The sequence below is a fragment of the Lagenorhynchus albirostris genome, chromosome 17 (genome assembly GCF_949774975.1).
Source record: "Lagenorhynchus albirostris chromosome 17, mLagAlb1.1, whole genome shotgun sequence".
NCBI lineage: Eukaryota > Metazoa > Chordata > Mammalia > Artiodactyla > Delphinidae > Lagenorhynchus > Lagenorhynchus albirostris.
In genome coordinates this window covers 23,824,836-23,837,360 of record NC_083111.1, presented here as the reverse complement: position 1 = coordinate 23,837,360, position 12,525 = coordinate 23,824,836, and the positions used below count along the sequence as shown (strand labels likewise).

Sequence of the window (12,525 nt, the reverse complement as noted above, 5' to 3'; positions counted from 1 at the left end):
CTCCCCCCACCCTCCTGGCAGAAAGCCTTGAGGGTGAGCCCGGAGTACCTACATTTTCAAACACAAATTCTGACTCATTGTAATCAAGCTGTCACTCTGTCTCCCTAAGTAGTTTCTGGGAACACCGGCAAGTAACTCGCAGGGATGGTTTTTGAAGATTTTGCTTTCTAGAGGTCAATGAAAAGCACTTTGTCGGCCAGTTTTATAATGTAAAGAATTCTTAATGTTTTTTAAATGTAGGAAAGATGAGAATTAAAGATTGCCTTGATGTGTTGAGCACTGGGTAATGTCACGCTACCTTCTTGCTGGTGCCTGGGTAGAATATTAACTCTTACCTCAGAGTCCTTACATCCGGGTACATCAGAAGGTGTGGCTGATCTAACTCACAATGGAACCAGTACTACGAACTGGGATTCCTCTGGGATGTGGCTTAAATTGCTATCTAACTCTGAAATTCCACTTCTTCCATCCTGAAGGTTTCCTTTTCCCAGAATAAGCATCCTTTGCTGTACAATCTCCATGAGGTAGCATTGTTAGGTGAGGGCTTGGTAGAAGCTAATTGGGATGTGACAGATACTGGAGCACTTGTAATTAGTGTCCAACCACAGTTCAAGTGTTAAAATGAATCTGATCTTTTAAATATCATGGTCCGTGAGTGGAGGATTTGAGAGGCGTTTATGTCACATGGTAAATTTCTGAACCTCTCATCAAAGACACTGAAGGGTTTTGGGTGTTTTTTTGTTTTGTTTTTCTTTGGTTAAGTCTTTTACTACTACTTTTTTAACAAGTGTCTGAATCACCCGTGCGTCAGAAACCAAATAAAAACAGGCAAAGAAGTGCTTAACAGAGTCCTGACCTCACATAGAGAACAGACTTGTGGTTGCCAAGGGGGAGGGGGCTGGGGGAGGGGTGGGTTGGGAGTTGTTCGGGGTTAGCAGATACAAGCTATTATATACAGAATGGGTAAACAACAAGGTCCTACTGTATAGCACAGGGAACTATATTCAATATCCTGTGATAAACCATAATGGAAAAGAATATGAAAAAGAATATATATATATGTATAACTGAATCACTTTGCTGTACAACTATACTTCAAGAAAATAAATTTTTAAAATAAAAATAAATAAAAGTCCCACCTCAGTAAACTGGCCCGTGTGTAAACAGCACATCCCCACCGGACTCCAGCGAAGAAGATGGTGCCAGGGCTGCAAAGTGCACTAGTTCCCTTGGAAGGGAGACCCATGGTGACATGGCTGGGAGTGAACAGTGGGCGAATCGGAGGAGAGGGAGCGTTCTTCTCTCTGGTGCCGGAAACAAGTCACGACCGCGTGAAGTTGAGCCTGCCAGAAAGATGGCGTGGCTCCCATGTCCTCACCTGCCTGCTCTTGTCCCAGGTGGGCGGACACCTGGGGGTTATGAACATGGTGGGGATGGCCATGTTTTTTTTTTTTTATTTCAAGCCTACGAGTCGAAACTGATATACACTGGGCCCCTTCAGGATCCTGAGGGGAACGTGGGGAGAGCCGGTCGATCATGTGTAGGATGGAGGCAGCACCATGGAGATTTCCCCACCAGCTAGTCAAGCAGGCAAGCCAGCTTCTGGAACCCCTCACATCCCCAAGAAATTTCAGCCTTGTTTGAGAAGACTGAGAAAAAATTTCTTCTGATTCTTAACCGTCTCTGAAGGCCAAGTCAGTATCCACCTCCTCTTGGATCTTTGGAATTATTTACTCATTATTAATTCATTCAACTTATGTATTAAGTGCCTACTGTGTGCCACACACTAGGACTACAGCTGCGAACAAGATACGTCTCTCCACAGCCTCCCTCTTGGAGCTTGGACCGGTGGAAGAGACATACAAAGGGCTTCATCACTCTACTCTTGAGTGATGCTATGAAGGGAAAAGCTTGTTAAAAAAAAAAAAAAGTCAGGGGGCCTAAACTAAACTGGGGAGGGGGAAACAGCGTTAGAAAAGCTGCTCCAAGGAAGTGACATTTAAGCTGAAACCTGAGGGATGGTTAGGCTTCCATTGGATGAAAATGTGCGAAGATGGCCAAGAATAGTTAGGGCTCCCCTTTCCTTTGAGAAATGTAAGACCCAGGACTGTGAGGGAGGGAAGAGAGAGGTGTGTACCAGATTCCTAGGAGAGGAGGGAGGCGTGACGTGTCATCGCTGAGAAGGGGCCAGAGGGACGCCAAGGTTGGGGATACATTGAGATCACCAGTGTGGAGACCTGGTAAGGGTGGTGAGGATTCACGTACAGAGAAGCAAGTAATTCCAGTGCTGGGACCTTTTTCAAGAGACCTCAGGCTGCTTTGGTGACAGTACAAAAGAGGCAGGTGGCTGTGTTTGTTCCAGAGCTAAGGTTTTGCCTTAAGACATACTTGGCTTAATTTTTAATTGTTTGCCTGATGTGCTCTTCTCTTTTATTCTCCTTCTCTCCCTTACCTAATAAATTATTCATTAAACTTGCATTTTGAGAGTCAGCTTGCGAATCCTCCCTTTGCAGTAACATGTATTCAGTAAAAATGTCTTGACTGTCTCCTGTTTGCCAGCTCATGGAGATGCTGAGAATGTGGTGGGATACAAGATGGATATATCCCTGCCCTCAAGGAACTTTTCATTCAGATCAGATGAGCAAACGTGCAAGGCAGGAAGAACTAGAGCCTAAAGTTCAAACTGCACACTTTGTGAAACAGCCCATTGAGACTTGCTTATGCAAATTGAAGACCCTATACCTGGATTCCTCCCCCATGTCTGTCAGAATCATTTTCTCTCTCTCTCTCTCTCTCTCTCTGTCTCCCTCTCCTGTTCTCTCATGAGATTTACCATTAAAAATAAAAAAAATGAGCCTTGGGAATTGGTTTTCAAGTCAGGATAGGAGGAACAACCTTAGAAGGCATTCCTTACCCACCAAAGTCACTCGCCTTTTGGCTTTTCTGAAGGCAAAAACCAAAACGGCAGCAGAGCTTTGATAAGCAATAAACTATATTACTTCTGTAATGTAAGTTTAATGTATTTTTGAAGACAAGTGACAGCCACACACACACACTCCCAAAGGGTCAGATTTCCCATTTCCCATGGGGTTCAACAGGTTTAATATGCACAAGAAGAAATCAGGTTACGCTTACAGATGGCCTGAAGGATTTATAACCCGCTCTTGGGATGAACGCCTTGCTCTTTCCACAGCAGCAGCAAGCCTTGATGGCAGCAGGGCCAGTTTGGTGTTGTCAAGGCTCCCCAGGTTCCTTTCTCTCGCGCTTCAAGCCGCTGCAGGAAGAAACGTCAAGATACTGCTCCATAGTGATGTAAATAAAATGATTCGGGAAACCGTAAAGAAAATCTTACCTTGGAGTCCTTTACCACCTTCTGCTCTTTGGGTGTGTTTCCCCCCGACTCAGGGAAAGAGAGAAACAGGGATATGTTTGTAACAACTGGTATGGCAGAGACCCTTGGGCCTTAGCAGGACCCTGGTGGACAGACATGGCTCCGTGTTTACAGCAGACCCGCTTGACTCTCACACAGAGTTCAGTGCACAAAGCTTACCTATAGCAGAGCCCCTTTGGTCGGAAGAGAAATTGACCCGAATTTGAATACTTGAGCTTAAAACCCTTTCAGGAGACCGGAGACTTCAGTGGAGAGGTTCATGCTTCCATAGCCTGTGCATCTGCCCACGTGCCTCACAGGACAGAAGCCCAGCAAAGGATTTAGGCGTTTGGTTAAAATCTGTTGCTCGTAAAGTGTCATTTTACCACATGGTTCCCACACCTGGTGATGACCCGGGAAGGAGGCGTTCCCATGGCGATGGGTCCTTGACCTCCTCATTTCGGCCATTGGTGAGGAGTCATGTGGAGGTGGTTTCCAATATGCTTAATTATGAGTCAACTAGGACAGCTATAAAATGGTAATGACCATCATTACTGACCTCAACCGGCTTCAGAGGAACTAAGTGTCTGCTTCTATAGCTAATCTCACCGGCCATCCCAGCTCTACCAAATTATACAGAATTTGCAGCGATCAGAGCACCTACCTGTTAAATGTGTTTGGCTAAACAAAGAAATAGCTGGTAGTTGGCCTGCAACTTTCCTTCATTTCATCCGGTTTTTGCTTTCTTTTTTGTTGGAATTGATTGGGGTGGCGATAGTCCAGGCTAATGAAGACAGTTAAAAGGCTCAGCAGAGGCACCGACAGCAAGAATAACTGAGGTCCGTCCTGGAGGGCTGAGAATAGAATTATACTGCCCCCTTGTGGTTAAATGTGGCACCTGCTTTTAAAGTAAAAGGCCCTCGGTTTTTCTCAAGATTGAATCACTTATTGATTAAAATCGTGAAAGGAATGGATACAAAAGTATGAGTGATTATGGAGCTTTTAGTCCGAAATAGTTATCCAACCCTACTTCTAAAAGAATCCCCAAAAGCAGTCCTATAAACTCAGGCATCGACCTTTCTCAGGGCCAAATGACAATTTCCCACAGTACTCTGAAATGATATAAAATTGCGGGGTGGGCGAAATGCCACTGCCTCTTGTCAATATCATGCATTAAATTACAGTCACTGGTCATGATTGAACGTCAGTGCAACCAATGGTGAAACCTATTCTAAAACAAAAAAAATGATGTACAACTATTAAACTAAATCTGCTATTTCATTAGTATTATGAACTTTTGCAACACATCTTAGTGGGGCATTCAGGTGCTGTAATAAATGTTTGCTGAGGTACGGTAAATGGTCATCCTTTGCTCTATGTTGAATAACTCATAGAATATTTACACATGTGGTCTGACAATGGGGTATTTTTTTAACTTTGAAGAAACAGTATTCTATAATTGAATGCAATTTTATTGAGACGGGTAGGAACAGGATGGAGAGAAATAGGCTTAAATATCTCCTTGAAAAAATCGTGAGAGATCGCCCCAAATTGTTCATGTATTTCTGCTGGTGTGGGTTGATGCTGGATGCTCAGGAAACATCTTACTTGATATAGGAATTAGCAGAAAAGTAGCTGGTCCCCAAGGCCGGTAACAACATCAGGGACTCCGCAGCCTTGGATTATCTTTTCCACGTGGACCTGGTTGGTAAAGGCGCACAGTGTATAATATAGAAAACCCTCGCTCCTTCGGGGGCCCTTCCTTTTCAGGGTGACTTCTTACTTCCCGGACCCAGTGCCTCGCTGTCCTCATTCTCTCTCTCTGTCGCTAATCCTGAGAGAAGCCTTGAGTCTCAGGGAAGGACACCTATGCCCCGCCCTGCTCAAAATGAACTCCACGAAAGAACCCTGAACACTGCATTTAAGTTCAGTGAAACCAGTGCAGGAGGGTCCAGCCTTGGGGGGAAAGTCCATTCCACTTCTTGGAAAGCCCTGGACCATCCACACAGGGCTTCCACTCTCATCTCCACCAAGAGGGAGGAATGTGGAAGTCATAACGCGTACATCCGTTATGGGTGTTAGCGCTTCTCTACACACATGGGGGAGGGGCAGTCCGGCTACACACGGTGAGGGGGTAATCTACATATGCGGTGGAGGGAGGGAGTCGTCCATCTACACAAATGGGGCGGGGGAAGGGGAAAGTCTATCTACACACATGGTGGGGAAAGAGGGGGAAGTAGGCCATTTACACACACTGGGGGGCGCAGTTCATCAAAACACACGGGAGGGCTAGTCCGTCTACACACATGGTGGGGACAGTCCGTCTACACACACTGGGTTGGTGGGGGGAGGCAGCCATGTCTCAATAGTAAATAAGCCACTAAAATTTAAGAAGGAGATGACCAGGGAAGAAATGGGCAGGAGAATGACGGAAACAGGAGACCAGAAAGAGAAAGAGACCAGGAGAGGAGAGTACCAGTGGTGCAGACCTTCTCTAAAACTGGAACAACCCCACTGGGAGGGAGGTCACGTGTGTGTAGACCCCTGGCCCCTGCAAGGGTAGGTGTTCCTGCTGCACTGCCACCACAGCTGTGACCTGTGTGGCTCCTGTCGAGGTGCACGTAGAGGTTTCTGAGACGTGGAAGCTGCCCACGCAATTGGAGCCCTTGCCCCGAGGGGTACAACGTATTGATAATCTGACTCAGAAACAGTACCAGATGATGATCTTGCTTTTCACTGTGAGATTTTTTTTGTCCACGATGAGGACTTTTGTAAAAAAGCATTTCTGTCAGTAGCTTTTCTGCAAATTCTGGTTGAAGGGGAGTGATCCAGGAGTTTTGACACATTTTCTCTCAGTTACATCCTTTATTCAGTAGCTGGTAATAATCTGCTTTCGCCCTTTTTCTCCCCACACTGTTCTGCTAGCTGGAGCACCACATAATTCATTATATTCTGTCGCCTCCCCCTGTTGAGAAAGAGAGAAAGAGAAAAGAGAAACGTGTACCAGAGATGGAGAGAGGGTCCTGCTGGATAGATATGTGCCTTTTGAATAATTCACTCAGCAAACTATTTTCTAAGAACCGGGAACTTTATAAAGAGACATTGATTAAATCATTGTACGAATGAATGAGCAAAGGAAAGAAGGAACACACAAACGCCTGCACAACAGATATCTTTTGTTTGTACCTCCTGAAATGTGTTATGCATGAACCTGGATCTGGATATAAAAATTTATTTCATATATATTCAGAGGTCCCCGTCATTCATGTGCTTGAATGTATTTTAATAACGTGTGGTGCCCGTTTGTAGTCTAAAAGTGAATTATTCTTTGTTTCAACAAATCGTAAGAGAAGTGCTGGCGATTTTCACTCAGTTATAGCTGTCCAGGGGCAAACAGGCAAGGGCAATTTGACCATCCATTCCTGTATGCGTGTAGTGTTTATAGGTATAATATATAACCAACACAGGAAGAAAGAAGTTCTGTATTACCCAGGAAGTTGTCATTTATTTATTTATAGAGCATTAAGAAGTGTTCATGTTGGTTCAAGGCCATATAGAAAGCAATCGATTTCATCTAGAAATCTCTCTGCATGCTTGTAGATAAAATTTCTTTTTCTCCAGCTTTTTATTATTTGTCGCCTTTAAATATTGAAATAAATGTGAAATGTTTCACCTGGAGAAAATCTGGTCTCGTTGAACCACAGTGACTCCGTTAAGCTCCCCAGGTGCTGACTTGATGCTCAGTGATGGCTACATAGAGTCCCAGGTCTGTCACGGAAGCAAATGGAAATGCAAACATCAACCGTCTTTTTCAAGAAAAAAAAATGTTTTGAGTTTTGATGAATTATCATGACAAAAATATTTATTGGCTGACTTTATTCATGAATCTTGAGATGAAGTTAAAGGCTGTTTAAGTGAGAATGTTCTAGAATTGAGCAAAGCAAATGTTCTTTAAACAAGGCATCTCTGACGAGAGATCATCGTTAATTTGATATAGCACTCTGTTTTTCAAAATCTAAAAGTCTTAAAATATTTCACAGAACTCATTGGCCATTTTCATTTAGAAGCCCTGTAGCTGGACCGGGAAGCGGTAGCCCCCAGTGAGAAGGAGCGCCCTCTAGGGGCTGAGACCACTGGCGCTGGAGTCAGAGCTGGCTGGTCTCATATCCTCCGCTGCCACTGAGCGCGGTGACACCGTCGGGGAACTTAGTGTCTCTGAAAAATGGGGATTAGCCGTGCCTTCTTCACAGACTGGTGGCAGTGATCGAATGAGGAAAGCACTCGAGTCCCAGGCACATGCAGGGTACTAATAAGTCCTAGCTTTTATACTCAATTTGTAGTTGTTTATAAATAGGTCTTATTTGCTGCCGGTGATGCACTCTTAGCGTAGACTTTCAGCCATCCCTTTGAAAGTGGACTTATGGAGTGCTTACAAAGTTTAGTGAAAGCCAGCCCTGAATATAAAGTCACATACTCAGAACAGTTAACTGTTTACGAAGGTGAATGTAAAGACAATCCATTTCGTTAATTGTATTGACCGTAAACCTTCTCGAAGAGAAGCAGGTTTGGGGAGTTGGGGATTCAGGTGGGAAAGATGCAAACTGCATTTTTGTGAAAGCTGTAATAAATGCTTTACACTGTTCTGGCAAAAAACAACAACAACACACACAAAAAAAAAAAACGCAAGGGAAACCAAATAAGCATTTATTCATTTGCTGTGGAGTACTTGGAGTCTTAAATTTATTTGAAGACGTTAAGAATCTATCCCCAAACATATCCAAATAACAAGACATCCGTTGCCTCAAACACTGTGCTAGGCATTGCACGCTCCTGCTTTGCGTTTTGGGTGAGAAAACAAAGGCCTGGACCACAGAGGGAAACTTGCCCAGAGGGAGTTCCAAGTCGAGTCCACCTGCACACACCTGCAGTCTGCACACACCTCCCTGCTCTACTCAAACGCCTCCTTCACCCCACGCCCCACCAGGGGCTTACTCCCAGATTCTGGCATTTCACGCGAGAAGTTGTCAAAACACATGTTGTTCTCTCTGCAGGAGGACGCAGCCCTCTGCCCCCATGTCGCCACCTTGGAAGGACTGACCAAATCCAGCAGCCTGTGCCACTTCCCACCCACCATGGGACCCGAGGGAAGCTTGCTGAGTGGGGGACAAATGCAGATCACCCTGTGGGGAAGCCTGGCAGCTGTGGTCACCTTCTTCCTCATCACCTTCCTCATCTTTCTGTGCTCCAGTTGTGACAGGTGAGAGCAGTGCATGTCTACTAGAGCCTTAAAATAACATGTTCCCAGAAGACTTTCTATATAAAAAGCCTGTGATGAATGGCATCTCACTGCATAGACATTCCCAGAAACTCGTATGTTAGATGAATTGACTTCTCTGCCGCAAAGGAGCCCAGGACACTTTTTATTAGTTCAGTGAAAAGCCACATCTGATTTTCCTGGGGAACAACTGGAAGAGCCCTTATGTATGAAACTTCCCAGAAGGAAATTTTTGCTATTCTTATGAGCACACCCTTGTCCGAATGTGTATTTTCTTCTTCCATCTGTGGACATTTGGAAATCTAAGTATCATGTGCATTAAAGATATTCTTTTTGCTGCCATTTGAGAGTTACTGAGAATTTTTGCTGCTCTGTAGCTTTCGGGGGTCATTTTATTAAGGATTTGTTATCTAGAGCTGCAGTTTCTTAAGAAACATTCATCTTTTCTACAAGAGAAACATTCTGTGTATGAAATAACCATCTTGTCTTATTCTAGAATTATACTTCTCTCTCTCTCTCTCTTTCCCCTCCCCTCTTCCTCCTTCTTTGTCTCCCTCATATACAATAAAATGTGTAACCCCTCCACCAAGAAGAAAAGGAGATCTTTGCTTGGAGAGAAGCAAAGTCCTTTCTAACCAGGAGTGATTTTCCAGGTGTTCAGACATTGTTACAACATATACAGCCCTCTGGTGAGGGCTGCTGCTGGGAGCCAGTGCAGACCAGCTGACAGCCAGCCTTCTTTCAAACTCTTCTCAATAACCTTGGGAGAGACTGGACAAGTGTCATTTAAAAGTCTGGATGTGGCTTTGTGCCCTAAAGTCTCTGTCAGGAGGGGAAAATCCAGACTCCCTGAACACAAGTAGCCTCCAAATCCCTGCCCGGTTTGGATCCAGGACTCCAGGGCTGGGAGAGAGACTAACTGGCCAGAAAGATGAAAAAATAGAAGCAAAGCTAGAGGAGTGTTTGTTCCCCTGGGCCTGGGAGGGCCTGCCTTGCAATTATTTATGCCACCACTAGGTGTCACTGTTGCCTTATACATCTATGGGAAAGGTAGCCTGTAGTACTGATGGCTTTCTTTAGCCTGTCCCGAGTAAAAATAAATTCTATTTTTACTGGATGGACTTTTCCATAGACTGCAAGTACATATGACTCATCCTAAGGGCATGTAACCTCCCCGACAAGCCAAAAGTTGTATTTTCTTTATTTTCTCAATCCCATGGCAGTGTGTGACTTTGCAAAGACTGAATTAAGAAAGATGAAGAGATGAGAATTGTTGATTTCCTTACAAAAAACAAAAACAAAAAACTCATTCCAGTATTCTAGATATAAACAGTGTCTACTCAGGAAACTGCCCCAGTCCTCTTGTTCACTTGTATTTTCTACTCCTGGAGGAAGGGGAGGTCCAGAGAGGTGACCAGCCCCTTGCTGGGACTTGACTCCCTGGGACCCTGCTGCCTGCAGAGGAGGGGTAGAGTGAATTGTCCGGCTTCTGCTTCCTTGGCAAAGTAAACCCGGTTTTTAAAAGAGAGCTTATTTAAGTGTTGATCAAAGTTTGAATAGGAAAGGGGAGTGTATGTTTGATTTTAGATAGCACGTTGGATGTTACAGCCATGTTTCCTTTTCTGTTTCAGAGAAAAGAAGCCGAGACAGCACAGCGGAGACCATGAGAACCTGATGAACGTGGTGAGCACGCGTGCATGAGTTTTAAAGCATCAGCCGCTTATCTAAAGCAGGTCCCCACAAGCTTACAGCCTGAAGGAAGCCCAGGGAAGCAATTCAGCCAGAGTTAACTGGCTGCCTGGGCCGTGTCCTCTTGCTGCAGGTTTATATTCACCATGGCTAGAGGTCTGTGCAATTAGCCAGGTTGTTGGGAGAGCTTCTGAAACGGATGCAATTGTGCCACTGCTGGAAGGATCCTCAGATAGTTCCAACCTACTGCAGGGACGTTTCTGTTTTGCCTCTGCTGGGCTCCAGCCGGTGTATTAGTTGGCTAGAACTGTCATAACAAAGGACCATAAACTGAGTGGCTTAATAAATTTATCATGTCACAGTTCTAGAGGCTAGAAATTCGAGATCAAGGTGGCAGCAGGGTTGGTTCCTTGCGAGAGCTGTGAGAGCGCATCTGTTACAGGCCGCTCTCCTAGCTTACCGTGGTCGGTTGGCAGCCTTTAGTGATGCTTGGTTTGAAGATCTCTGCCCTTACATTGTGTTCTCCCTGTGACTCTTCACACCGTCTTCCCTCTATGTGTGTCTGTCTCTGCCCAAGTTACCCTTTTTTAAGGCCTCTGATATGACCTCATCTTAACATGTTTCATCTGCAACGATCCTGTTTCCAAATGAGGCCAAGTCTAAGGTATTGAGAGTTCGGACTTCAATATAGGAATTTGGAGATGATAAAATTCAACCTGTAACAGCTGATCATTAAGCTTACTGGAGCCTGGGACCCCCAGCATCCCAGATGTGGCCTGGCCTTGCTGGGTTTTCTTGCTCTGTGTCCTAAAGGGTCCTGATCGAGCCCCGCGGGCCTCTTGGATTCACCCAGATAGGGGGCAGGCTGGGCGTCCTGGTCCCACCTCATTCTCTCCCCTCAGGCCCATGCCTTTAACTGGCTGAGCAATTCCAGCAGCTGGGGATGGGGCCGCCCTCATATTCGCAAGGCTGAAATGGTGAAGATGCTTCCTGTCCCAGACGTAATTTCTCAAGATCAGGCATAAACTGGTTGGAGGAAGAAGGGGCAAAAAGGAAAGATGGATGACTGAAGTATGTCATGTGAGGTCTGGTATGAAACACTCAGCCAGCAGCCAGGTTCCAAGCTCACCCAGGAGGCGTCCCGGGGGCCCTGCCCTAGGATTGAGGGATTCTTCCAGGCCAGGCAGCGAAGCGGTCAGCCCTCCTCTCCTGGGAGCCCCTGGGGAGTTCCTTCCTTTCATCTCTGTATGCAGGCGGCTCACACACACACACCCTCCACTGCTTGCCGGGTTTCTCATCACCCTCCTCCTTTTTACCCCCGTTGTCACCCTCACTGCAGTCTCTGGTTGTCTGTATCCCCGCTTCTCACCTGCCCCCAGTCTCTGGTTGTCTGTATCCCCGCTTCCACCTGCCCCCAGTCTCTGGTTGTCTGTATCCCCGCCTCCACCTGCCCCTGTTGGATTGCCACTGTGCAGGCACCCAGAGGGCGGGTGGGAGAGGAGGTGGTACCTCCACTGTGGCTTCTCCCACGTGCAGGTCCCAGGCCCCAGCTTTCTTCCCCTTGCCACTCTCCTTGGTGCCCGTTGGCAGGAGACGCGGGGCTGGGGGAGAGGCTTCCATCTCCATTTGTTAGAAGACCCGGGGGCGGGCGGGGGGCGGGGGGGGAGGCTGGGAGCAAGCCCTCGGGTCATCCTGATGTTTGCTCAGGTGTGAGAACCTCTGCTCTAGACCTTTGGTTCCTGCTCTTCTGCTAATGCCCAGCAGCAGCCCTGGGTGAGACGGGAAGAGAGTGGCGGGTGGATAAAAGGAAGATCTGACTCTCCGTGTGCAGTGTCCTTCATTAATAGCCCCCCATAGCCTCTCTCATACGAATGTGTGAGCAAGGGAGTGCACGTTTGCACACACACATCACATGGCTCTCTTTACAAGCTTCTATCCTAGTTTCTCAATTTTGTACAACTTGCACAGTCTCCATCCCAGGCCTGACAAGTCCTTGTAGTCAGCCAGCCTTCCCCACCCCTGATCCCGGCTGACACACGCCCCGACACACACCACTCCACAGCCCCAGAGGAGCTGCCTTTAAATCCTAAGGTGAAAAGGGCCGGCGGTGGGGAGGGGGGTGTCTCCTGGCTGCATCTGAAGCTTCAGTGAGAGAGAGGCTCCCTCCTGGCTTCTGTGTTTGGAGCTCCAG

At 46.3% G+C, this 12,525-nt stretch overlaps 1 protein-coding gene across 11 annotated transcripts in view; it reads left to right on the top strand.

Moving 5' to 3' along the window:
- The window catches only part of PAG1 (phosphoprotein membrane anchor with glycosphingolipid microdomains 1), a 143,430-nt gene that overhangs the window by 108,457 nt on the left and 22,448 nt on the right, over positions 1-12,525 (top strand). For 8 of the 11 annotated variants that reach the window (XM_060128026.1, XM_060128028.1, XM_060128022.1 and 5 more), the window contains 2 exons: positions 8,422-8,627; positions 10,277-10,328. In XM_060128026.1, the coding sequence (XP_059984009.1) occupies positions 8,503-8,627; positions 10,277-10,328 (177 nt within the window). In that variant the 5' untranslated portion in view covers positions 8,422-8,502. Of the gene's footprint in view, positions 1-8,421; positions 8,628-10,276; positions 10,329-10,644; positions 10,999-12,525 lie in introns of those variants that run through there. The other 3 variants (XM_060128030.1, XM_060128029.1, XM_060128031.1) reach the window with 2 other exon arrangements.